Source organism: Zosterops lateralis, assembly GCF_965231275.1.
Source record: "Zosterops lateralis genome assembly, chromosome: 13".
Classification (NCBI taxonomy): Eukaryota; Metazoa; Chordata; class Aves; order Passeriformes; family Zosteropidae; genus Zosterops; species Zosterops lateralis.
This window is the reverse complement of record NC_139773.1, coordinates 17,320,415-17,347,087: the sequence shown is the minus strand read 5'-3', so window position 1 is coordinate 17,347,087 and position 26,673 is coordinate 17,320,415. Positions and strand designations below refer to the sequence as shown.

Genomic DNA, 26,673 nt, shown 5'->3' with positions numbered 1-26,673 from the left:
AAGTGGTCAAATTTTGATGAAAGTGCAGATTGCCTGCATTTAATACCTTTAAAGAAATGCTGCAAACTGAATTTTCCTACAGGAGCATTATAAGAATGACTTTGTCATCAGCTTTCCTGCCTGTGTGTACAAGCATCACTTCCCATCTCTTCATTTGAAATATCACCTCCACTAAGTATATATTTTACCTCTTTTTCCATTATTTCACTGTTATTGACACATTTCCAGTACTAATTCAGATATGATCCTGAGGGGTTTCTCCAGTCAAAGAAAAAGCCAACTTGTTTGCTTAGGAAAATACATTAATATTTTCTTTTTATACTTTAAGTACTACCCTCCAAACCTGCAGCTCCTTCTGAGCTGTTTGTGGTGTGTGTTGGAGTAACCTTACCAGGTTTGCCAAATGTGTGATTGCAGGAGCCCCTCTGAGCACAGTGAACAGAGTAACATGAGAAAAGCTCATACACATCTTGAGAAAGCTGTCACCAGTTAAATGACACACACCCTGCGCATCTTATCAGCTAGAGACCCTCTAAAACATCTTCTTATGAAAATAACAGACCTTTTTCTTTCTCTGTAATTTGTTTTCACATTAGCATGTTCAAGCCAAAGCTATTCAAAGGAAGAGTGTCTTTTCAAGTTGCTTTTTACTTTCCTCATGTCCCTTCCTTAGACAATATGAAAGCAAACTTGGCTTTATTAGCATTGAGGTTTGTAGGCAACCAGGCACACCCACTACCCAAAGAATTTCACTTCAGTATTGGTCTGAACATATAATTTCCAAACTGCTTTGATACCGAGCCATAATTTGCAACATTCCTGTTTGATATCGAGTCTCTCCCTGCTGATAAAATGAGTGAAACTGAGATAACTTGCTGAACTTCTACAATCATTTACGAGCAGCCAAGGCCAGGTGGTTCTGGTATTATGAATTATTTTACCAGCTGAACCATTATGAAAAGCCCCAGGAGTTTAGGGAGCTGGTGTATGGAAGTGCCACTATTGACAACAAAATTTTAGAATTGAATCATGCATTTCCTGTGCAGCTTTTTTCCTAGTCAGTTCTGGTGGGTCTTTCTCATTTTTGGAAGCAGAAGCAAGCCCAGAAGACTGTCCACTGCAGTCACCTGTTGTGTTGGTGAATCAGTGCAAGAGGGTCACATAAGGATGAATTTCTTCTTGCACTGAATCTGTGAGTCCACAGTGATTGACAATGCAGACCAAGAAAGAGGATAAAAAATATTCCTGTGAGAAGGACTTCTGCTGCTCTGAGAGCCATAAAACACATACCCACTGCCTTGTCTGGGGACTGCAGAACGCTCGATGCTGGTAGAATTCATATATTGCATTTACTTCTCACCTTTTTGTCTTTTGATGTTGGCCATCTCCTCCTTCCCACCTCCAGGAATGGAGAATTCATCTCCCAGTGTGGGGAAGGCAGCCAGCATTCCTGACTCCTACAGTGCATTCCCCAGGCTGTCCCACTTCCCCAGCGCTGGGCTGTGGGTGGCTTCCTGATGGGGCAGGGTGTGGGACATCTGGGTTACTTGTGTTGCACGTATTTGGCAAATATTCCACACCATCTCTCCCTTCTCCTTGCTTTTTCTTTGAAGGGCGTCTTGTGTTGTAGCTCTGCATTCAGGTTTGGCACTCGGTCATTTAATGCAGTTGACTGGAGGCTTTCAGTGGTTTCACAGGAGTTTTTGGAAAAGTGATTGCACACAGAGCTTCCCCTGGGGTTTCTGACACTGTGAGTGACAGGGCCGTCAGTGCTCACTGAGCTTTTGTCTCTCTTCCCTCGTGGGTGGGAAATCCCACCCAGCCATCCCGGGGTTTGGTCTTTTTTCCACCCTACAATTTATATTCCCTTTTCATCTTCTGAGGAAATGCATGTCACATTTTCGGAGGTCTCGTTCTCACCCACTTCAGGCAGTGCTGAAAGCAAACAGCTTGTTACCCTTCAGCTTGTTCCTTCTGCTGTGCCCCGGGGTGCTTTCCAAAAACAAGGAGCTACAGATGGAGCACAGCAGCCTCTGTGCAATGGGCAGTCCTTCTCTGCCCACCACTGGTTCATTCATAGTCATTGTGCTCCTTCTGCACGGCTCTCTGTGTTCTGAAACCAGGCTGAAGCAAGTGAGAAAGAAGGAATTTTGTATGTCCAAGAAGTGGATTTAGTTGCTTTGCAGGGCAAGGAAACAGTTTAGTGCAAATATTTTCATGGAAACATCCTCAAATAAATTTATTCTTACTTTAGGGTCACAGCTCAGCTGTGATCATGACAAACAGCCAGTGTGAGACAAGAGATTCCCATAGAGAGTCACTGATCCGTGTTGTACAGTGAGTGTTTTTGGATATATTTATATTCAGCTCTTCAACAGGGATTGATTGAAGGAATTAAAGCAATCCTTGACTCCTGCTGATGCTGTTGTGTCAGAAATCTGCTGTGTGTTGTTGGCAGGTATGAAAGAATGTGTGAGTGTAGAAATGCTCAGGATGTGGTTGGATGCCTGCATGGAGATGGGGCAGAGCTTTAAGGAAGGAGATAGGAAAAATTCATGTAAGATGCTAAATGGATCTTGGAAAGGAGGGAGTATTGACATCAGAAGACAGAAGGGTGTTTTCCTGAGGTAATGCTACGTCATCAATGCTGAGTTTCTGCTGAATTTATTTGTATATATATTGATCAACTTTAGCATTTTGTAGGACTTCATATTTGGTGGAGCACTCATTTTTCTGCCCCTGTAGCCTCAGAACCTGCCAGTTCTTATAAGAAACTGTGAATCTTTTTTCAGGAAAAGGTTGAAATGCAGAGGCCACATCCTAGAAATCAGAAGCAGTGGAGGGAGGCCCTTGGAATGGTGGATGTTCAGTTGCTTTGCAGCTGGATTCCTCCATCTCACCAAAGGTGTTGGAATGCATCAGGCAATGCCCTGCTGTGAATCACACACTCTGTGAAACAGCAAGGGCTGCTCAGAGAGAATCCCATGAGTAAAGTGGCTGTCAGAGAAAGGAGTCAATAATGTCAGCATGTCGTGTTGCAAGTGGCTGCTGGAGAAAGGAGTCAATAATGTGAGCCTGTGATGTTGCTGGGGAGAGGATCCTAAGGTGATTCACCCTGTTCTTCATGGCCTTGGTCAGACTTCCATCAAACCATGTAAAAGTCTGGTGTTTATACCAGTGAGCTTCTGAGTGCAAGACCACAGTGGGTGTCCCTGCCATGTCACTCTAATGCTTCCTGTCCCTGCCATGTCACTCATGTTCTGTCTGTCCCTGCCATGTCACTCTCCTGTGCTCTTTGTCCCTTGCGGCACAAGCTCATACTTCGCTGCCTTCCAGATTCCAAGCTCTTCCAAAAGAGCTAATTCTTTTTAAATGAAAACCATATCATAAAGGGCTGGATCTGTCATGCAGCTGAGTAAACCACAGCTTTCCACACTGTTATTCACCATAGGCGTTCGTGTGTTCTCACTCGCTCTTGTTGACTTCTTGGCTGCTTGATGAGTAGATAACCATATAAAATATCTGGTTACTTCATTATTGGAGAGTGACATAAACTTGGTTATGAAAACAAGAGTCCAGTAGTCATGGCTCCCTTTAAATGTTGACTTTCCTGATTAAAAAACCCCAAAAGTACAGCACCCGTCCTGAACATCACTGTTCTAGATAACACCGTGTACACAATGACCAGCCTCGGTTACTTCAAATACTTTAAGTAGGATCATCTCCCTCTCTTCATCACAGCTCCCCTGACAGTTTCTGGAAGAGTCAAAGCATATTTAAGAAAGAGTGTTTGCGTGTTTGAAAAGCAAAGGGTGAAAAGCCTGCTTTCCATTAAGCCAATGGCCTCAGTGGGCGCTGGTTATGTAGGAAGGTTGCACAAGATGTTTCTGTGCCTCCTCCCTTAGTTGAGAGCTCAGGTCACCTCAGCACTTTCCCAGGATTTGTTAGTTTGTCCAAGCCTCCCTTGGCCCTCTCTGACATCTCTGGCCATCTCTGCCTCTCTTAGAGGCATCACCTTCCTGGGTCACCCTCTCAGAGTTACTGTCCTCACTTTGCACTGCAGCTCCTTTTACAATTCCAGCTCAAATGAGCACCTCCACTTCACTCCTTCCTCTGTTACACCTTTATTCTCAACTGGATGGAAACCTCATAACTTGCAAGATAATCAGCATTTTAATATTGAAACGTTCAACATGTTGAACCAGTTCAGAAGTAGGCATCTTTCCAGTGATGCAGCTTCGATTTCAAATGTTAATAAAAATTCCTAACATTGAACTCAGTTTGGGAGTGGACATCTCACAGGCTGGATGATGTGGGGTGCTGTTTCCCACTCCTGGTTCAAACCCAGCCCCAGGCAGGAGTTGCTAAGAACTGTTGATGTACATCCTCTGCTTAGTGACCTGTTGGGATTTGAGTTTAATGGCCATGTTTAACTTTTTCAGCTGCCAGCCACACATCTTGTGTAACCTCCTTCCATACCAGCATTTTCCTTTGTGGTTGACCTTGGATGCCCTGCAGAGATGGGTTTCCCTTCTCAAACCTTCATTGAGACCTGATATGAGGTGGGAAGGGGAGAAATTTTGTCCTTCATATGGAAAAACAGATGGCATTTGTGCATGTCTAAGTAGTTGTCCTTCTGTGGGGCACGGTCATCCTGCCCACACTGACATGCCAGAGCAGATAAATTACAGCTCCCCTTCTCCCTTACCTCTCCCACTCTGTGAGAATGTTGTTCAGTTTGCCCCCCTTTTGCATTTATTTTTCTCCAGTGGGCTTTAGAAAAAAATCTTGTGCTTAGTCCTGGCTCTGCATTTAATGCTGGATAACTTGTGGGTGAGTCATGGCAAGCTGGGTCACAGAGAATGACTTCTCTCCTATTCTCTTTTGAGGTCAGTTGTGCAAGGCTGGTACTGCCTAGCTCATAGCAATGTTCCCTTGCAGAAACAAAGCCTTTAGGAGAACATCTGCAGGGTAAGGCATGTCACAGGTAGAGAAAACATGCTGTCCAGCAATCCAGTATCAGCCAAAAATGTAAAAACCTTAGTGGTCCCACTGAACTTTTCACTTGGACCATGAGATATCTCTGCCTTCTCCTTTTCCCCATGTATTTGGGGGAAAATTTGTATTTGGGATTTGAGATACAGCTGTAATGGGCTCTTTGCTCAGTTCTCTGAGGCCATGTTGGTCTGCAGGGCTGGCCCCAAGGAGCTCTTCCTATTTAATGCGTTGCTGAGCTTACACAGTTACAGCTCTTTGTAATTTGGTTCTTTGGAAAGACTCCTTTGGATTTCTGTCTGTGGGAGGGAGAGACAGCCTGCTGTCCTCATTTCCTTCTTGGCAGCTGGACATCCTCCCTGCCCTTTGGAGAAGTGGTGGCTGAGGTAAGTGCAGTTGTATGGAGAGCAATCAATTGTTTGTCATGCATGTTTAATAAGCAGCTGGGGTGACAGCCAGGACACCTTGGGTAGCCTTGATAGCCACGAGTTTCTAAAGTGATCCAGCATTTGACTCACTCCAAATTATTTGCAGGCAAATGGAATGGTTTGATTTTCAGAGGGAGGTGATGGAGATGGTCTTAATTTGTGGCATTTCCACTTCTGGGGGTCTTTTTTTCAGGCTTCCCTTTTTTCATATTTCTTTCTTTCAGTTGCTACCCCTTTTCTGAAGAAAAGTGCTGCTGGTGGTGCTGCTGGTGTTTTCCATCACACCTCTTGTCCCAGCTCCATCTCTCTCCCTGAGTGATAACAGTCCTGGGGATTTCTCCAGTGGTCTCTTACCAGTCAGAGTTGCAGCTGTTGAAAAGATTTTAAGCATCTCTTAAATCAGTTTCACCCAGCCCTTGGCATTATCCTCTTACTCAGATTTGGGTTTTTTATTGAGGATCGTAGTGGTTTTGATGAATATTTGTGTACATGACCTCAAGAACCTTGAGGTGCAGCAGTGCATTGGATGCTGTAGGAGGCTTTCCACAGGCTTTGGTGCACTTTGGCTCAGGCTTGTAAAGAATAACAGGAAACCCTGGAAAACACACCAAGGGTAAACAGAGCAGTTTAGTTACATTAATTGTCTAGAGGAGAAACTCCACTAATGACCCAAACAAACAAAGCAAGTGCATTTGTTCAGCATCGCAGTGGGAAAACAGAGGACTGATGATTGAGTTTAGCTTAAAAGAGTTACACAAGAAATTGGCCAGCTCAGGCCCAGAGTGTAATTCTGGCATCCTGACCCAGTTCTGATTGCTGCACAGGCTTCAGGGAGGCCAGAGCTCCCAGACACTACATGCTATTTTTTATTCATAGCAGTGCTACTTTAAAGCCTTGCTCTCCAAAAAAACTGCATCAAAGAGATCTGTTGTTGCTGCCTCCCTGTGACTCCTGATCAGATTTGCCTTGCTGTGATTATGTTAACAGTCAGGACTCAAACTGGTCAGTCAGCTTGTTTCTGGCCTCACACATGATGAACAACAGTAAATGTGCTGCAGGACTCCTCCAGTGAGGCCGTGGTGTGTTTGACTGGTAAGCAATGCATTATTTATATTAGGAAAGAAGCTGGAGTGTGAAACCAGAGTCCCAGGGTGCTTACTCTGAGTAAACATTGAATGAAAGGAGTTGAAGAGCTGAAGGACAGTCTGAGCTGTCCTTGCTTGCCTTTGTGGAATCTCATTGTCTTCAGGAGGGGAATGTGATGAAGTGAAAGGCTGAATTTTCCTTTGGGGTTAGGATGGAGGAGTGACTCTAGTAGTAACAGCACAAAGGGAAACTGAGTCCTGCTCATCCCTAATGGCTCTGTTGGCTTTGGAAAGTGTAACGGGCAGCATCTGTTTGTGGCTTTTGATAAAATGGACATTTATGTCTCAGGGAGCACAGAGGGCAATGGGTTTGCAGGGCAGTGCAGTGTCATTTTGACATTGCTACTTCTAATCTAAGAGCTTTTCTTATCAACTCTTTGTTCAAGATCAGTTTATGTAAGAATAGAACTTCCCAAGGCAGAACATTTCAAGAGACTGATTACCTGCTTCTAATTCCATGTGAATTCTGAATAGCAGGTAAGATTAGATGGTCACAAATGAAATGTAAACTATTGATTCAGTTTGCACTAGTGTTTAGTACAAACACACACTGCTCTGTCCCATTTATTTCTGTTAAAAGGAAGGGGACTATTCATTAGTGAAAAGAACCAGCATGGCATTGCATTTACTACGTGTTTAGGAAAACCTGGTCCCTTTGATGTAGCTGGAGACCCTTGAACTTCAGAAAAGAATGTGTTAGCATGCTAGGGTATGCCTTAGTCCTGCAGGTCATTTAATCATTTTCTCAAGTGAGTCATTGTAAGGTAAAGTAGATGCTGAGAAAAGTTCCGCATTGCCAATTAAAACAGGCTCCAAAGGTGTTGCTGGTTTCATTCTACCAGAAACTCATCACTGAGAGGCCAGGGGGGGTTGCCTGTGTACCTTGAGGCCAGATCTCAACCTATTATAAACTGACAAAGCTCTTTTGCTTTATACCAATAAATTCCTTTCAGGCTCAATTCCTTTATGCTTATGACTTTTAAAAGTATTTCTGTTAAGGAAACAGGAATGATTCTGAAATGGGTAGATTTCCACACATGTAAGAATTGAATGAATTTCAGAAGAAGCCTGTAAATAACTTGAGGTGTGAGTTTTGATTCATTCTTTATAGGCAATACATTTTCTGCCTCAAAACCCCTGCAAAATAAAGCATCCCACAGAAGACTGGCAGCCTCAGCATTTGTCCTAGGCAAGACATCTTCCATGAGATCAGGTTTAAAATAAAGTTAAGGACAGGAATGTACTAATTAGTAAGTGTTACCCTTGTTTTCTCACTTTTAACATGTTTGACAAAAAATAATTGAAGCTAATCAGAAAGTTAAAGCATTTCTTAATTAACAACCCTAGACCAAACACTGGTCTTTTCTGGAAGGAATAAAATCAGGGAACCTAAAGCACTTGGAAAGTCAGGAAGATGATTTGTTTTCAGCCTTTTGAGGTGGAACAGCTGATGTGCTGACCAGGAAACCATTCAGGAAGCTGCCAGAACAGGAGAGCTGCCAGATCCCATCCCACAGAAACAGTAGAAACCCAAAAAGACCCAGCTTTGAGTCTCAGCACTTTGACAGTCACAAGGCAGACAAGATGCAAGAAACTGGAAACCTGCCTGGTCTCCCTTAGAAAAGTTAACAGGATTGCTGCATGCCCATGACCCTTCTAAACTGGCATTTTGGGGCAAACTTTGTTCTGGAGGATTCCTGAAAAGCTCACATCCCTTGCTTCATGGTACTGAGCCCTTCCTTTCCTGACTTTTAGGAGCACAATCTTTAGATGGGCTTATTTGCATTGGAGAAATAGTGCTGGAACTTTCATCCTAGCATGTGAGGAGTTTTCTCTGTGTGCAGAAACAACATGGGTAAAATATTTGGAGTGAAACCCAGGCTCCATTGAAGTCAATGGCAAAACTCCCATTCACTTCAGTGGAGCAGGAATTTCACTCTTTACTGTTTTGAAGTTAGAGTTACTAATAGACTGTTAGATTATTCTTGCATGCATCAAACAAAATATGCATTGATGTTAACATTTCTGCAGTGTTCAAAAACCACAAAGGTTCAAAAACAAGAATAACTATGAACTTCTGAGTCTAAAAATTATATTAAATGTAGTTTTGCTAGAAATAATAATAATAATGTCCCTGGAGATAAACCTAAAATAATAGACTCCACCATATAATCTTCACTGTAAGCTAAAAATAGCAGAGATGGTGGTTTAATCTAAGCCATAATTATCAAAGTGCTGAAGTGGGTTTTGGTTCATTGCAACTAGAAATGGATGTCGTGTTTGGGCTCTGAACAGTCGAGTCCCAGGACTGGGGAGAAGCAAAGCCAAGAGCACAGTCAGAAAGCAAACAGCAGCCTCAGATTTGTAGGAAATAGCATGGATTAAACAGTGCATATTTAAAGGGACTGCTCCTGGCTTGCTCCAGCCAGCCAGCTGGAGACCCAGTGAGTTCTGTGTTTTCAGCCCCAAATTGGTGATGTTTTGCTAGAAAATGACACTGGCCATAGAAGGCAACATCACTTCTTGAGGTTCACTTTTCATAAACCCTGTGAGGAAAGTCCATAAGAAGCACATTTAAAAGTTTCAAACACACAAATACCAAACACTTAGTGATATTAAGGCAATGGGTGAATTGAAGGAACCTCAAGTTCATTTATTTAACAGGTGCCCAGGGCAGTACATGGCTGGTTGTGTGTGTATGCGCAGCCTTGTTGTCCTGCTGTTAATTGCTGAGAGTGTCATTGCTAAGGGCAGTAGGAAATGAGAAACCCACATCATAACTTGAGAGGTTTTTTTTCTCTTGTATTGTTCTAATCTAACAGCATGGGGATGAGCCACGATGATGATCATCAGCCCTGTGCTGGGAGGTCTCACATTATGTCTGGAGAATGGGTGAAGGGCAGGAACCCAAGTGACCTTTCCTGGTCTTCGTGCAGCCGAGACGACCTCGAAAACTTCCTCAAGTAAGGATTGTGCTAAGTGTCAAAAATCCTACCAGGCAAGAATCCACTTTGTTGCTTTAAAGTATTAACAATTTTCCTTTTAAAGAAGTGTACATGTGTCATTAGGTTGTGCAAATTTGAATCTACCTCCATTGCAATATGCCCTTGAAACTGAGGATTGAAGAGAGGTAGAAGAATTATGTGCAGTTGTCAATGTGCTGATAACAGCTTTAAAAAAAAACCCCATATCACCTTCTTCTTACAGAAAATGCCCTTCAATTTTGCAATGACAGAAATCTGTGTTTAGGTGGCCTGCAGAAGTCTCTGCTTAAAGATGCTGCAGCATTATGCTGTGGCTTTTACTGCCTTGTTATTAAATAGTTTTTATTTTATTGAAACTCGACTTTGCCTGGCGGCAATTCTGATGTGTTTTCTCACTCCTCAGTTGAGTGTTGGTCTTAAAACAATTCACTATAAACTTCTTTGCCACTGCATCCGTGTTTCAGCTCATCATATTCAGTTGTTCAGGAAGGATTTCTGTCCTGCTGCTTGTTAAATCTTGTGTACTACAGGAATTGTCTGAACTCTGCAGTTCTAATCTTAAACCTACAGTGCAGCTCTGTCAAACAGTGCCTGGCACAGTGCTTTGTGCTAGGAGTGGGTTCAGCATGGAAAATTTCCCACTCTGAGGGTTAGAGGTGGGAAAGAAAGGAAATTAATGAAAGAAAATGGGATATGTAGTGCCACATTAAAGGCATTAATTAAAAAAGGAAGTTGCATCTGAACTCATCTGGTTGTGTCCGGCCCTTGATATGACAGTGATAATCCAATTTGTAAAAGATTGTTGTGAAGGAAAAGAGAAAAATCTTCCCTTTATGCCTGTAAGAAAAAAGGCAAGGGCTCAAAATTCAGCTGAGAGGGGATTGAGGTGAGACATGATGGAAAACTTTCCAGCTGCCATTTCAAGGCTAGTGAAGCTTTGGGCTGGATCTCCTGAGGGCCAAATCGAGCCTTTGTCAAATTTCTAGGAACAATTCAGACAAATATTTAACCCAGAACGAATATTTAATCCAGAATGTTGTGAATGTGTCTGTCCTGCCTTGAGGCCTGAGGCCGTGCGTGAGTTCCCAAGGCCCCTTCTATCCATAGAAGATTTAGGAGCCTTCCAGGGTAAACCCGCTGTTACAGAGAGGACCAGCGGCTCCTCTGCAGTTCCGAGGTGCTTTCCCTAAAGGTAATTTTCCCTTCCTGCCGTGCCAGGTCCAAGGTGAGCACCTGTCTGCTGGTGACGGACCCGCGGAGCCGGTACTCGGTGCGGCTCCCGCACAAACTGCCCGGGATGCACTACAGCGCCGACGAGCAGTGCCAGATCCTTTTCGGCACCAACGCCACCTTCTGTAAGAACATGGAGGTAAGAGCCCCCTTGGGTTGTAGCTTGAAACAAGGTGGGAAGTGGAAATAAGAGCGGCCGAGCCCCTGGGGGAAGAGAAAAGGAGTTTGTGGTTCCCTCAGATTCCCTCAGTGCTGTGGGGAAATGGAGCGGCCTCGTCCCTCTTTCCCCACATGGCCCTTGGTAATCTCCCAGAGCAGACTCAGAAAAAATTGGTGTTTGCACTTTGTTCCCTTTTTGACGTTGTTTTGCTGAAATGCTCCGTAGAGATTGTTTTCCTGGAAGTTCAGCTGAGGTGAAAGTCTCTCCTCACAAAAGCGTTTGGCCACTCTCACGGAGTCAGCTTGGACGGCTGGGCCGGGGTTTCACAGGCTTCACCTTCAGAGCACTGCGGTGACTCCTCACTCCGTGCTGAGCAAACACTGATCTCTGCTTGTTTCACAGAATTCTGTGCAGAATCCTCTGTGTTTTCTCAGCCACACAATGTTTTATCAGGATTTGGGTGCAGCCTGGCTCACATCATTGGGGTTGGTTGGCAAAATGGAAACACACTGATGGTTTCTCTCTCTGGAAGTGTAGGTTGTGTTTGAGATGAGGCTTGTTGGATTCATTCTCTGGAATTCAGACAGCCAAACTTTTCATAAGGTCTTGCACATAATCAGATCTTTTAATTTTAAGGAGATCTTATCCCCTGCTTTAGGCAGGGAGTGGGGTAGTGCTTCCAGTGTGATACAAAAAAAAAAAAAAGTTATGAAGCTGTATTGGGTCACCAGCACCAGCTGGCAGCGCATCCTCCTGTACAGACAATCAAGAAGCAGGTTTCTTGCTTTTAATAACTGGCCATTTGTAATTTTAATTGTCCCTCATTTCCATTCTGAACAAGCTTGGGATCTTAAATCAGTGTTAAGAAAAAAAAAATAATAATAATCAGAAGTAACTGAGGTTTCTAACTGCCAAATTACTAACACTCTTGAACACATGCAAGTCCTGGGAAAATGCTCTTAGTTTCACATTAGCTGTTTTATTTATCTTGGACTTGGAAAGTAGCTAATATAAAACAATAGGAAAAGATTCTGGATAGGTTGTATTTCCCAGCTCCATCAAGAAAATGCAGACCACCAGGACTACTGTACTGGAAGCAAAGTGTTAGAATATAGATCTGTAAAGAAAAACCTCAGATCTACCCAGCATGACTCAAGTTCTTCCACTTGTGTGGGTGTCACCCAGCTGGACTGCTCTTGGAAGAGATTTTTGCTATTTTCCCTTGTTGTGATAAAAAAACCATTTTGTTTCTGGATATTCCAGTGCCTGATGAGAATGTCAGCCCGCTGGTAGGTGGTCAGCATTTCTCACACAGGAGTTTTGCATGTCCAGTCTGGAATTGCTTCAGGGACTTGGTGCTTGCCAGAATAATGTGCCAAGAGGCACCATTCTCTGTCAGATACAGACAGCAGGTGTTTGTGTCTCCCAAGATTTTTCACCAGTCTAATTATTTGACACTTTAGAACACAATGAAAAATGTGCTCTTTTTCTGCCTCTCTCCTTTCTCCCCAAAAAAAAGCATATTTTGTGAGGATATTAGTGCTTCCTAACAAAAAGCCTGATAGAACTTCAGCAGATTAAAACAGATTTGCAGTCCCTTATTTAGAATTATTTCTGTTACAGATGTGCATTAAGAATTAGCATTCACCCTGTGAAGTTCTGGATCAGTTATATCACATGCCATTAATTTAAGCAAATATTTACATCCTGTTATGCTGCTCTGAACTGGTGTTTGATGGCAAGGAGAGGAAATTCTTCAGAGGAAATGCTCACTTTTGATTTTTAAACCTCTGAAGTTTGTGTTCTTTTCACCTTTGTGTTCCTCAGGCCTCATCTGCAGAGTACTTGTATCATAAGTCTCAAAGCTGTCTACAAAAATATGAACCAAAAAAAAAAATTGGCACTGGTCACTGGCATTAGCTGTAGAAATTATTGGCAAATACAGCTGTCTCCTCTTTTAGCCAATGGTAATGTGGTATTTTTAATTCAATAAAGTATTAAAAAAATCCAAATGTAAAAGCAATAAACATTTGACAGTAAATATTTGTTCCGAAAAGGAAATAAACTTCAGGAAATGAGCCTGCTCAATCTTTTTATGATTACATGTGTCTGCTGCCTATTTTCTTATATAATAAAAGAGTTACATTACAATATTTCTTTGGAGATAGTTGAGCTACATAATTATATCAGGCAAACTAGAGGCCCTATATTCAAAAATGCCGTGCAATTTGGGTTAGAGCAAACTTCAGAGGTTAGATGATTCCAAAATTTAAACATTTTTGAGAAACTGCAGAAAATTTCTGTGCAGTAAGCTCTCTCCTTTAACAGCATCAAAGCCCAGATTTTTGAAGGAATATAATCTTTGCTTTTACAGAGAGTCAGGTCCCTCAGTGCTTGGCAGTGGCTGGGCCTCCAACACCAGTCCAAGAAGATAGTTAATCCATGAATATTCATCCTTATCTGAATATTTGAGATTGCATCCCCAAAATTCTTCTTCCATTTTGTTTTTATGGATAACTCAGATGCCTTAGAACAAAACTGTAGCTCTCAGGTCTATAAGTTTGCCAAGCTGCTATCCTGCATCTATTCTGCTCCAAATTTACAGAACAGAAATTAAAACATATGAGGAAGGCTCAGCTTTACATACAAACCTTGACATTCCTTTCTCCTTTCCTTCTACATTTTATTATACAAAAAAACGAGTTTATGATAGTCAGATGATCCATAGTCTGTTGTAATCTATGACCTCCAAGATATGTAATTCAGGGTCTGGCTCTGTAATATCAATGTTGTGTAGGATTTTCTAGTGCATGTCACCTCTTTAAGGAGCTGTGGATCAGGTTTTTAGCCTGGGTTCTTGTTAGGGCTGGGAACAAGTGACCAAAGCCAGGCTGGACAGGGCTTGGAGCACCCTGGGGTTGTGGAAGGTGTCCCTGCCCATAGCAGGGGGTTGGAACTGGATGAACTTTAAGGTCCCTTCCAACCCAAACCATTCCGTGGTTCTGTGATTTCACTCATCTCGAGACCCTTCAGTAGATCTTCCTTCATATTCAAGTTAGAGAGATTTCTCCTGGAATATGCAAAGGGAACAAAGTGCTTTCCCATGGTGATTTCAGTTCATCTTCCCCACTGCAAATGTCAGGCATTATGTGATCAATGCAAGTGCTTGTCTAGCAGGATGTGCAGGTGTGCTCTGCCATGCCAGGCCTCCAGCTGGAAAACTGCACAGTGTTGGCAGAGCTTTGGCCCACCTAAGATGTGACAAGTGACCTTTATTTTGAGGGAGACAAATTGCTTTTAGCCAAAATTAAATAGATGACTGTGTCATTCTGAAGCTCTGAGCAGCATCGTGATAATTGCAGGAAAATCTGGACAGAAGAGCAGCTCTGGTGCTGCACAGGGTGTTATCAGTGCTCCCCGAACACAGAGATCCCAGGGGGCTCTGGCTGCTCAGGGCTGATGTGAGTGCAGGAGTAGCATGGGAGCAGTTGTGCAAATTACAGGCAGTTCAACCTGTCTGACCTCTGTCCTTCAGCTCCACACTGGGCTATGAATCAACTATTGTGAATTCATTTGACCCTTCCTAGAGAGGAAACAGAGAACTTCAACCCCAAGAGTAGGAGTTAACCCTTTGCTGTCCCTGTGTTTGCTCCAAGAGGAATAGCATGGGTGGTTTCTGCTGAATCTCTCAGGGAACAGAGATGATGTTTCTCCCGAAAAAAATCATCAAAACACATTTGAAACCTCGCACGGAAACATTCCGCGTGTTTAATCTTGATTTTTCAGGCTGGCACGCCTACCAACAGAGGCTTTTGCACTAAAATCATATTTATAGGGGAAAAAAAAAAAGTGATTTCTATCTCATGTATCCATTTGGCTTTTTGTTTTATAAGGCTTTTGGCTTATTTATTATTAACACATTTTTGCGGGTTTTTACGTAACCGTTATCGTCCAGCGTTGTTTTGAGTCAAAACTGGGCTGAGGCTGGAGTGGCACTTGGAAGGAGATTAGCATTGCTACAAAGGGATTTTTAAAATTTTTTTTCTGACAAGGGACACTGTCAACTCAGCTGTAGCTGGGAATGTGAATTTTGACATGGCACTGTTTTTAGAAATACTAAACCAGCTAGAATTGGCTCCAGTGTTTTCCTTAGGTTCAGGTTGTTTTTACACAAATGTAGGTATTTTCCAATATCTACAAGTTACAGAACAAGAGGGCAAAGTTGATTGCAAGCCAAAGGAGACAAAGTAGATTCTTGGGTAATGTGGAAAAGGAGAGGAAGCAAAAAACAAAGTAAAGAAAACCCAGCAATTGTAATGATCAAGTGGATTTTATGTACCCCTTCAGTTTGCATATTTGATGGTGTGGTGGTGAGTATAATTCAGCAATTGTAGGTCTCTCTGTGGTCTTGATCTTGCAAAGAAACTGCTGGAGTGGCCTTTTGGGCTCTGTGCATGGGAATCAATGAGCCTCTGTTTGCCTTTTCTCTGCAGGGCCATTTGTGAGATGCAGACCATGATAGTGAGCCCTGTTATTTAGTAATGTATAGAATATTTACAAGAACGTGGTAATTAGATTGAAAACTGGTTTATCCTGAGAATAATAGGTTGCATTGTCATTTTCTGTACAACCAAGCACTTTGTCTACATAGCAATACTAATAAACCTGGAAGAGGATGGGTTGGGTTTTTCTTGAGGCTTGCAGAGTAGAAGCCTGACAATTCTAAAATAAAATGAGCAGATTTTTTTTTTTTTTTTTGAGAAGTAAAGGTAACAATTAACTTAATTGCCATTCTACAGTTTATAGTTTTCCTCATGTAGGTTGTTAGAATTCAGACTATTTTCACATTGCCTGTTTCTATGAAGCTGAAGTGTCCTATTTCACTGCTTCTGTATGTTGCAAAAATACCTTTTTGTCTTTATTTTCAGTGGAAATACTTTTTTGTTTAAGAGAGAGAAAGAACGAGAGAGAAGCAGAGTTCCTGCCTGGGCAGCACAGCCCAGTTTACAATTATTGGAATGCTTCAGAAATTTTTGTACGTGTTTCAGTTTGGAAGATGGTCAAAACACATTCTGGTGCAGTGGTTTAAAGAAAAATAAAAAGAGAGAAGGGGAACCAAAATAAAATTATAAAAATACAACGTGGAAATTTCAGAATATAAACATAATAAACTCTTAACAATAGTAGGGAGAGCCTATTAAGAATTAAACACTTGAGCTTGGCAATTCTTCATTTCTTATTAAGACAAGGGGAGGGAGGGAGGAGGAATTAGTGTAGCCTTGTGATGTGGCATCTACAGCTAAAGCCTGAACTTTACAAAATTAGCCAGAATACGATTGAGTATCAGCCTGAAAATAGTGTATAACAAGCTTGAAGGGCATTCAGGCTTCTCCCACTGGCCTGCTGGGAACTTCCCATCTGCAAAACACTTCAAGAGAAATTCCATATATTTCACAACCACATCTGAATGGTGTGTGTACATATTTATATTTATTTTGCTGTCTTTTGCCTCTCTTTTCCCATGGCCAAGAAACACAATCCATGATTTCATTCTTTTAATTTTCCTGTTTTTCTTTTTTAATGGACAACTCTGCCTGTTGTTAAAAAAAAAAAAAATCAATATTTTTCATATCCAACAATCAGGTGTTAAGGCCTGAGGAGTTCACAGGAAGCTGTTGAGTGAACATTACTCTTAAGAACAGCTCTTTTAAACATTGGTAATAAGTCCCAGTACAAAATTCCAATCATTTATTTCAAAGACTCTGTTCCAGTGCTTTGTTCTGTGTGTCTCTACTTCCAGGTTTGACCATATAAAGACACTTCCATGGCTCTTCCAGCTGATATAGCACGTACATGTTGTGTTTTCTCATTTAAGATGCTGAAACCTGGGCTCAGCAAAGCCAGAGAAGAGCTCACACAGTAAGAGCTCTGTGTGGGTAGAAAAGTGCATAAAACTTGCCCTTTTCTTCTTGGATTTGTCCATGTCTATGGATTCCTGGAGCTGGTGCCTGAAAGGCATTGGAAAGATTTGTATTCAGCATAATGTTTTGCCATTAATTAGCTTATGATCTTATGAATGCTCTCTTTCCAATCTCTTTCTTTTGACTATTAATTTAATCCCAGGTACATGAAAAAATGAAATAAAACTGGTGCTTTGCAAAGAAATACTTTAGACAGTGAAGGTTTTTAGTTTTCCTTGAGAGCACCAGGGACAGCTGAAACTAGAGACAGTGTTTTCCCGTTTCATTGTTTGCCTCCCCATGTACAGTTTTAAAAAAAAACCAAGAAGTGTTTCTATGCCTTTGTGCCTTCCTTGCGGTCTGGGAGTCTTCCACTGCTTGTCTGGCACTAGTTGGGAATATCAGCTCTAGACACAGATCAGCAGTTTGGCCACTGAGACACAGATCTGAGTTTCACAATTGTCTTGTCTGGGTCAGCATGTGGCTCCTTTCCAAAAGTGCCTTCCAGTCTTACAGGATTTGAGTTTGGAACACTTTTCATCTCATTTTCAGCAGCAAGAAGCTCCATAGAATAAGGCTGCTCACCTCCCTGGTGATTGCTGTGGGTTGTTCATGCACCCCAAAATTAAAGACAGTGATGGTGTAGAAATTTGGGGCGTTGTTTTTGCCTCACTGTGTAAAGAATTGCTGCTCAGAGGTGTCCTGTGAGGCTTTGAAAACATTTGCATTGTGCTTTGAACAGGAAAGCAAGAGTAAATTGTATATTTATTGTACCGAAAAGGTGTTAATTAGGATTCCATTCATAAGCACATTTTCTCTCCTGGTTAGCAATATGCTGAGTGAAGACCTTGGCAAAGACAGTTCTGATACTTCACTGAAAATGAACCTATTTTGAGGCAAGCCTGTGTGTTATGAGGTCTCTCCTGTCCCTTAAAGATATTTACTCTTCTTAAGTTCTTATTCATAGTCCCCTTATCTTGACAGAAAAATTGCTTTCGTGGTGGTTTAATTCTGCTGCTAGAAAGAAGAGGCTCCTCTTTCTAGTGGGGAGCAGAAACAAATTCATCTCCAGGAGAAATCAGTGTTTCTTTCCTTGGATGCAGACAAGGTGAGGGCGTCAATGTGTAGGGAATGAACAAGCTTCTGCAGAGTTGTTCCATGGTGAGAAGGACATCTTTATTCATTGGATTCTCGTTATGTTTTGGAGGGTTGGAAGCTCCCCTTGCAGGTAATAATCTGAGGGTTTGAGTTGAGGGAGTGTTGTGAGCCCGTGTGAGGTCACAGGGCAGGATCACACAGATTTTAGCAGCATTGGTGATGCAATTGCTACCCCAGAAAGAGCTCCAGACTTGCTGCCCGTGGGCAAGGAGCTGGCTGAGTTTACTCTGCCTTTTCCTCATTTCCAGCTGCAGCGCTGAGCTCAGGAACTTAAAATTGATCCCTCCACTGAGCCACACCTGAACTCCGAGTCTGGATGGGGATGGAGCCCCAGGGCAGGGAAACACCGACCTGGAAAAGTGTGAAAAGCTGAGAAAGGTGGGAAGGGCCAGAGGCAGAGCCTGGAGCAGGCAGTGACACAGGAGCCTGTGGCTGTGACACTGAGCAGAGAGCTCTGAGCAGCTCTGGTTCAGCTCGTCTCCCTGCAGACTTTCAGCAAGACATTTAATCCCTCTCTGTTCCTCATCTTTCCTCCTAAAACGGAGTGATAAAACTTCCTTTATCCCCAAGCTCCCAGGGGTCTGTTTAGATGGTGAGATCTCTGAGGGAGAGAAAACACCTGGCACAGCGAGGCCCCCATCAAATGGATGCCATTGTGACCCCTGTAATCGGAAGCGCCGCTCACCTGCCGAGCACATCTCTCCCAGCTTGGGAGTTTCCAGATCCTGACCTCTCCCAGGACTGGTTCCTAACAGCTGTGCAGACAAGCTTTCCTATCTCCCAGGAGTTTCTGAGAGTCTAAAATTTGCACCTTTATAACAATTTCATTTTATTTCAGTTTCTAATTTATTTTTTTCTGTATAAATTCCTTAATACTTCAGTTGAAAAAGCATTTCTTTCTTTCTCTTTTTTTTTTTTAAGTAATTTAAAATTTTTATTGAAACTACTTCTCAACAGCCAATCTCGCTTTTTAAAATTTTATTTTGCTCTTGGAAATATTTCAAACTGGGAGCTGATCCAAAGATGACCTTTCCCCACAGACAGTTTCAACAAATCAATATTTTTCCAGTGTGAAATATCTATCATTGGAAAATCCTCCCTGGCACTTCTTGAACACTGTAGGGAATGCTTTGCAGGCAGGGACCTGCCATCTGAAAGCTGGTTGCTGAATGCAGAACTAGCACTAAAACTGTTCTTTTGATGGCTTCTTCTGTATCAGTATGAGCTCTGAGCTGCCACTCACATACATCAACTTCCTTTCAAGTCCTGCCATTTCTCACTTGGATATTTCCCCACAAAGCTGGCTGTTTAACCATTAAAAAGTCACTGCGACTGCTTTGCTGTTTAATGGGGAGTTTTGTTTGGGTTCCTATTGTAGCTGAGGAGGATACATGATCTCTTTTGAAAAGAGCTATTAACATGATAAAACATCTTGGGAACACACAATCCCAAAGCTGAGGGTTTCATCTTTGCCGGGGTATCTGAACACTATTAAATGCAGGGGACTGGGCTAACGAGGGGCTGGGCTTTGTAGTGGTGTGGCACCAGAACACAGAGCTCAGCGCTGTTACCAGATTTTTCTGTAACTGTTTCCTGAAATATGCTTTGCATTTAGGATTCTCAATCAAACACAGGGATGCTTAAAAAAAAAATATCCAATGTTTTTCATACCTCAAAGATGGGAGATTTCAGAAAGGTTGGTGTTGCTGAGAGAGGTATTTCCTGTGTTTATCTCCCTACAATTATGTGTGTGTATCCGTGTACATGTAGGCATAAACACACACATATGTATATACACACACCACACCCACCTGTATGTGAATATTTACACACTCTGTAACCTTACTCTGGGCTGTTCTGCAGGTGCAAACACACAGATTTGAGGTGATCTCTGCCCACTGCATCCCCATGCCAGGGCTCAGACTTGGCCATGTGTCTTGGCTTTATCACCTTCCACGTTCTCGTGGACTATTGGAGGGATTTTTGGTTGCCACCTAAAATTGTACAAAAACCTATTTCATTTTTATTACTTTGTTTCTACCACCACCCACTCTGTCTTCTCAGTTTTACATCAAAGAGCAGAAATTAACCCTCATTTATGTGCAGTTTATGATCCAAGATCCTGAAGCTGAACAAACACTGGTCTTGCATAATGCACAGATATTTAGCAATGATGCTCATGTGTGTCTAGAACAACTTCTTTAGGGATGTAGTGAATTCCAATCACATCTTCAGCCAGGATGTTGGTGGTTCCTCTGACAGAAAGCAGAAGCAGAAGGTTTCCTTCTGGGGGCAAAATTTCTGTCTGGGTCATTCAAGAGATCTGGTCAGAATGTTTCTCCACACATTCTGCTCTGAAGCTTTGTGGTTACATGCAAGAGAGGGGCCCAAGACTGGAAAGGTGGAAATACTTGTCTGTATCTTTCATTTCCAAAGCTTCCCTTCATTTTACCTATCAATGTTGTCCCCAGCCACAGTTTGGAAGGAGGTTTTGCTGGGAGTGCTTTCACACTGTGGTTCATTGCCCAGATTTGTGTTCTTCCTGTTCATGGATGGTTAATTGAAGTACTTTTTGATTTTTAGTCCTCCCCAGAAGGCAGGGCGTTGAGAATCAAGGAGTTACGGGGTGGAACAATGAATTTCTCAGTAAGCTCTGAAATCTCTGCCTTGTCAATCCTTCTGCCTCAGTGTACCTATCAATAAAACTGTGTGTGATGTCCTCATGGCTAATTGGTGCTTAAGTGCTTTCAGAGCTGTGGGTAAACCACTAATTAGTCACAGTCATTTAGTCAAAATTACTAAAGACTGATATTTACCCATATGCTCTATTTGTTCAGAGAAAATGTCTTGAAAATTCATTGATTTAGGTTTCCCTGGAGTATTTGCTGTTGTTTGTTTGTTTGACAATGACTTTCTGCATTGTGGTTAATGCAGATTATGAATTGTGCTGTCTGCTTCCAGTTTTTGTGAATGTTCTTTGGGTTTAAATAATGCAAAATCCTCTTTCCAGAAAGAAATGTGGAAACGGAGCAGGATGCAGATACTGCTGTGATAACTATTTTGTGTCAGTATGTTCTACATCATCACTGGGGCTGGGATTTATCTCGTCTGCACCCTCTCTTGTACAGATCTATTTTATAGAGACATGATCTGTTTTATAGAGACATACCAACATGCCTGTACACAAAACACACATGCACCCACAGTCTCTTACATTACATTGGGGAGGAACCATGAGGCTGAAGCGTGTTGACTCAACTATTTAATGAGGTGCAATAAATCTTGACAAGACCAGCTGGCACTAGAGTCAGGTTTCTCATCTTTTTACCATTACATTGAAATGTGAACAATAGTGGAAAGAAATGTAGCTCTTCTTTGTTGTTCTTTTGGTACTCAGCTATGTAGCACTGTATTGAAATCATCCACTTCCATGGAATGCAAAGCGTGGTGGATGCTGTGGAAAATGTTACCCATGCAAAGGTCCCTTTTCCTGGTGCTTTTTCTTAAATTCTGAAGATGTTTTGATCTGGCTGGACACAGTTGTGGTCAGCACTGAGATCCCCACAGCACACTCTGGCTGAGCAGAGCAGCAGCACTGGGGGATGATCCCCAGAATATTCCCAGTCTTTGACCCTGCCTGTCACCAAGCTCCTCCTTTGCTGCACAGCACACCATGACATCCTTTCCTCTTTCTCGTTCCACCTTCTCCCCAGGGGCATTGCTGGCTGATTATTGCTACCACCAGCTGCAGTTACTTGAGTATCTTTTTTTAAAAAATAAGAGTAATTAGGCACCTTGGACATTTGGCATGGTTCCAAAGCACCCAAGGTGGCCTCCCATATAGGATTCCTTTTTAATGGACCAGATTTATCCTTGTGGAAAGAAATCTGTTTAAATAGCACACTTTTTGTTTGGGGTAGATTTTGTTCCTGACAGTGGCATCCATCAATCTCTTTCATGTTTCCAGCCTCACCACTTAATGCCAATCAACCCTTAAAAAATAATTGCTCCCAAACCAACTGGATGCCTCTGGATTCACTTGAGAAAGGCTGCCTGAGCTTTGAAGCGTATCCCATAACGATGGCTGGCATCTCCAGAAGTACTAACTGCACCTCCTTGCTTTGTGATTACAGCATTTGATGTGTGCTGGGCTCTGGTGCCTGGTGGAAGGAGACACATCTTGTAAAACAAAGTTGGACCCCCCTCTGGATGGCACCGAATGTGGCGCAGACAAGGTAATCAGAACACTCAGCAGCAGTCACTTCTTGTATCCCAGCATTGGCAATAATGTTTCCAAGATGTTCAGGATTTAACATAAACCCATAGCTGGTCGTGTTCTGGGTTGTATTTGAAGTAGAAAGTGTGCAGAGCTTTTAGCCTGGCATTTGGGGAGTGGGGGAAGATGGGGAAAGAAAAAGAGGCTACTCAAAAACTTTCTACAAGTAGCTCAAAATAATTGAGCTCAAATTCAGTGATGTTCTGTTCTTTTTGAGGTATAATTTGCTGTATTTATTTATATATGTATTTTTTGCAACTTGGCTGGTTTGGTAATTCTCAGCCCCCTACTTACTGGTTTTGGACTCTAATTTTTTTTTGCCTATGGTATACTTGGGGAAGTAAAGAAGGATAAGATTAAAAGGCTGGTTGCTGAAATCAAGAATTGGAACTTTTTCTTTGCTTGCAAATAAAGATAAACAATGACAAGAAAAACCGGGTCCTGGACACCATGACAAGGAAATGGAAAAAATGGGGGGTTTAGGTCCATGTTTTTCTAACTGGAGGAGTCCTGGTGACTCTTTCAAAAGGTTTTTTAGCAGTGCTCACTGTGTCACATCCTGGACAGGCCAAGTTTGCTGCTTGGTCAGGAGCCAGCACAACCTATTAGAATCAGAGGGATTTGAGGCTTTAGCCAAGTTAGGTCCAAAATACTTCAATCATTTTGTACATACTGGGAACAGTGCTGATGAAGGCATTGCTTTGGGGTATAATTTCTTGGACTCCGTTTCTGTGAATTGTGGGGTTTTAAGTCTTAGTGCTTAGATAATTATCTGCTTTATAAAGTAAGGGGCTCTGTTCCGTGATTGTTTTTTTTAATGACAGAACTCCCTTCAGGGGCTTGTTGAGAGCGACACTTAAATTTTTGCATTTCACCTCCTCCCCTCCTCCTTCTCCTACTCCCATCTCACCAAATCCTCGAATCTCTAAAAACTTAAACGTGGGCTTGTTGCAATCCTTTAAAGTCCATTTGTGCAAGGTCAGGGCTTCTTCCCAGGCTGTGCTAACCTTGATTGCCTTGCAGTGGTGCCGAGCTGGGGAGTGTGTCAGCAAAACCCCCATCCCTGAGCACGTGGACGGGGACTGGAGCGTGTGGAGCCAGTGGAGCATGTGCAGCCGGACCTGCGGGACAGGAGTGCGCTTCAGGCAGAGGAAATGTGACAACCCCCCGTAAGTCCTCACACCAGCCTGGCTCCTTTGGCCACGCTGGCAGCCTTTTCCCTCTTGGGCAACCCTTGCTGCAAGAGTACAGGGGAGAAATGGGCAGCAGAGCTGTGCAGAAGCCCTGAGGAATTTCTCATTCACAAGCTGTGATGACCAGGTCGGAATCCTGGAGTGACTTCAAGTACATTCTGTGGAAGTGGCTTGAAGAGTCACCTTTGGAAGTTTCCAAAGACAGATACAGTTGAATTAGATACTTGTAATTTGGCAGAAAAAACTGATGCTGTGTTTCCCCTCCAGCATTACAGTGAATGAAAAGGGGCTGATCTGGGTCTGCAGACCAAAGTGAGCCAATGTGCCTTAGAGATGAGTTTTGCAGGGGGTGCTTGCTCAGGGCTTGGGATGCAATGCAGTGGCTGACAATGGTCAGAGTGTCCCAGAGCTGTGTTGGCAAAGCACCTTGAGATGCTCTGTAGGTCAGGATGTGCTGTATAAGAACAGGAAGGTTTTCATGCATGCAAAGAGCCCCAGGTGCTGTTTAGTTCCTGTACAATGACTACAAACAAGCCAATGCTCTCTGCGTGGCTTTGGATTTTTTCTGATTCAGGATGAAATGTAGATGTTGACCATCTCTCAGGTCAATCGAGGCCCATCTGGAAGTCTCTTCATCATTTTGGACTCCTGAAGAGGTTACAATGGTGCCATTTAACTGGCCACCCCAATTGTGTTTATTATAACTCCACAGCCTTGGGAGCAGCCCTTCAAGTGGAATATCTCAGACTTTATTCAGATTTTATGTTTTCTTCTACACACAAAGTACCCAAAGTTTTTCTTTTTAAATTGGGGCTGAAATTCTGCATAGCAACACAGTCACTTCAAAGACATGCCCAGATGATGGATAGGCTCACAGTTGCTGCTGTTGACCTGTAATAATGTCAAAAGGATATTTTTGTTTATTCCTCTCCTTATCTGAGCTGCAGTTGCACGCCTGTAACAACCAGGTTTGATTTTTACCAACTCATTTTCCTGAAAAGGGGACTGAGCTGGTTTCTTTGCTGTCAGCTACAGTGCTGACCAAACCTAAATCCATTCATCATCATTCCTTAAATTACAGGAAATGCTCCTTCCAACACTGCACACTGATTTTAAAATTCTCTTGCTCATATACATTCTTGGCTGGAGATACACACGTGATCTTCTTTTGCTTCAAATTCCTGGCCTCAGCCCACTGCTGCAGCTGGTTTATTCACTGTCCAAAAATACTGGCTTAGGGATTTATCTTTTATTTTGTATATATTTGGTCTTGGGATTTTTTTTTTACAGGAATCTTTGCTCCTGCCAGCTGACTCTTGAGCCTGTGGGACTATCATTAAACCAGTTGCTTCACTGTTTGATTTGGTTTTTCCTCTCTGTAATTTCTTTGAGCATTTACATGCATTGCCTCCCCATGGTTGTAAGGAGTGTGTCATAGGCCAGTTTGCACGTGCAGAGTTCTGAGTTGTCCTGCCTTGTGTTCTTGTCTAGGCTTTGGGCTGCTGTTGTACAATTGGGCTGAGGAGAAACCCACTGGCTTAAACAGAGCATCCCTTCTCCAGTCCCCTCCTGTCATGTAAAAAGGTCACAGCAGCAAAAATAGGCTTTGATTTCTTCAGTTCCATTAGTGGGTGGATTCTCTTGCCATAAATACAGTGAAAGGTGGCTGTGGGGTTGCCTACCAGAAGATTTCACACAGTCACTGTTTCAGACATGGGCCAGGGTGGGCTTGGATTGCACTGTTTGTTGGAAATCCCAGGCAGTGCTTGAGCTCACAATTACAAGGCTTGGGACCTGGAATTCCAAACTCCCTGCTTGTGTTTTTTTGTTTGTATTTTATTTCGCAAAGAAAATACAGGCTATTGCTGAGAGTTTGAGTTTTCCTTCTTCTCTGAGGATTCATAAAAACAGATAAGTTTTGCAGGTGCCTAATTCTGATGTTGCATTAGTGGCCTTTCCTGTAGGTTTAAAAACAAATGTGTGGAATGGCATGGATTTCATGGATGGGATATCTGCAGCACAGGTTTATTTCTGGGTACCCTGCTTACACTGCAGTTATAGCTGCTTCTCTGGTAGTTTAATTGCAAGGAGAACACGTGCTGAGAAGATCTTTGCTGTGTCTCCACCCTCAGGAGTGTTTGAGGCAGGGGGCACAGCAAGGCTGGGAGGGGGAAGATGGAACATTCTGGGTGTTTGGGGCTGACCCTGGTGTTGTTCCCCGCTGCAGCCCAGGGCCAGGTGGGAAGAACTGCCGTGGGGCCAGCGTGGAGCACACGGTGTGTGAGAACCTGCCCTGCCCCAAAGGGGTGCCCAGCTTCAGGGACCAGCAGTGCCAGGCCCACGACAGGTACACCAGCAAGAAGAAAAGCCTCCTGACAGCTGTCATCGTGGATGGTGAGTTTTTTCATCTCCCTCTGTAATTCGTCGCTGTTCTCTCGCTGCAGTTTCTCATCTGCAGGGCTCTCATTGTTGTTGAGAAGGCTGCAATAGGCCCCCTTTAGCTACAGCTGAAAGACTAATTACAATTAATTGTTCTTGGTGCTGCCCTGCTGTTCCTTTAGCCTTCTTAATAGAACATACAGACTTGTCAATGCTTTACTCATCTTTTTGAAATGCTGGGAGAGAAGTGCCTTAACTTGATTCCCATTCTGAAGTTGGGAGTTCCAGACTGGGAGTCGGAAAGTTGGGAATTTAAATATTAAAAAGTTCCAATTAGTTTGGAACTGAAAAAAAAAAGGTGCATTCTCTGTCACTTTGGGGCTTCTCAGCATGATTGCCTATCTCACCTACATTCCTTTAGTGCTTCCTCTGCTGGATCTTGCTGTTCATCTGCTTTTTAGCCAGATGTTGGTGGGATATGAAATGGTCTGGAGAACTTGTTCTTCTAAAAGCACTGGCTGTAGCCTGAATTTTGTGAGACACAAAGACCTGATCATTCTTATCAGACTGATGAATGTTCCCTGTAACAAACATCTTCCCTTTACAAACTAGATAGACAAAAGTGTATTGACTAATTGGTTTTCTGTGCTGTTAAAGCCCAGTCTCATCAATGTAAGACTTTAAATAGTAATATTTTAAAGTGGGGAAATGACAGGCCTAAACTGAAAGCCTCATATTCCTTCAAAGATGAGATACCCAAATCCA

General features: G+C 42.7%; 1 protein-coding gene across 1 annotated transcript in view; it reads left to right on the top strand.

The window, feature by feature from the left end:
* ADAMTS17 (ADAM metallopeptidase with thrombospondin type 1 motif 17) overlaps window positions 1-26,673 on the top strand; it is a gene marked incomplete at its 5' end in the record, with an annotated part of 146,476 nt that overhangs the window by 58,131 nt on the left and 61,672 nt on the right. Inside the window, 5 exons of the mRNA XM_083870662.1 lie at window positions 9,391-9,531; window positions 10,771-10,921; window positions 22,194-22,295; window positions 23,360-23,505; window positions 25,757-25,923. Coding sequence (XP_083726788.1) covers window positions 9,391-9,531; window positions 10,771-10,921; window positions 22,194-22,295; window positions 23,360-23,505; window positions 25,757-25,923 — 707 coding nt within the window. The remainder of the gene's footprint in view (window positions 1-9,390; window positions 9,532-10,770; window positions 10,922-22,193; window positions 22,296-23,359; window positions 23,506-25,756; window positions 25,924-26,673) is intronic.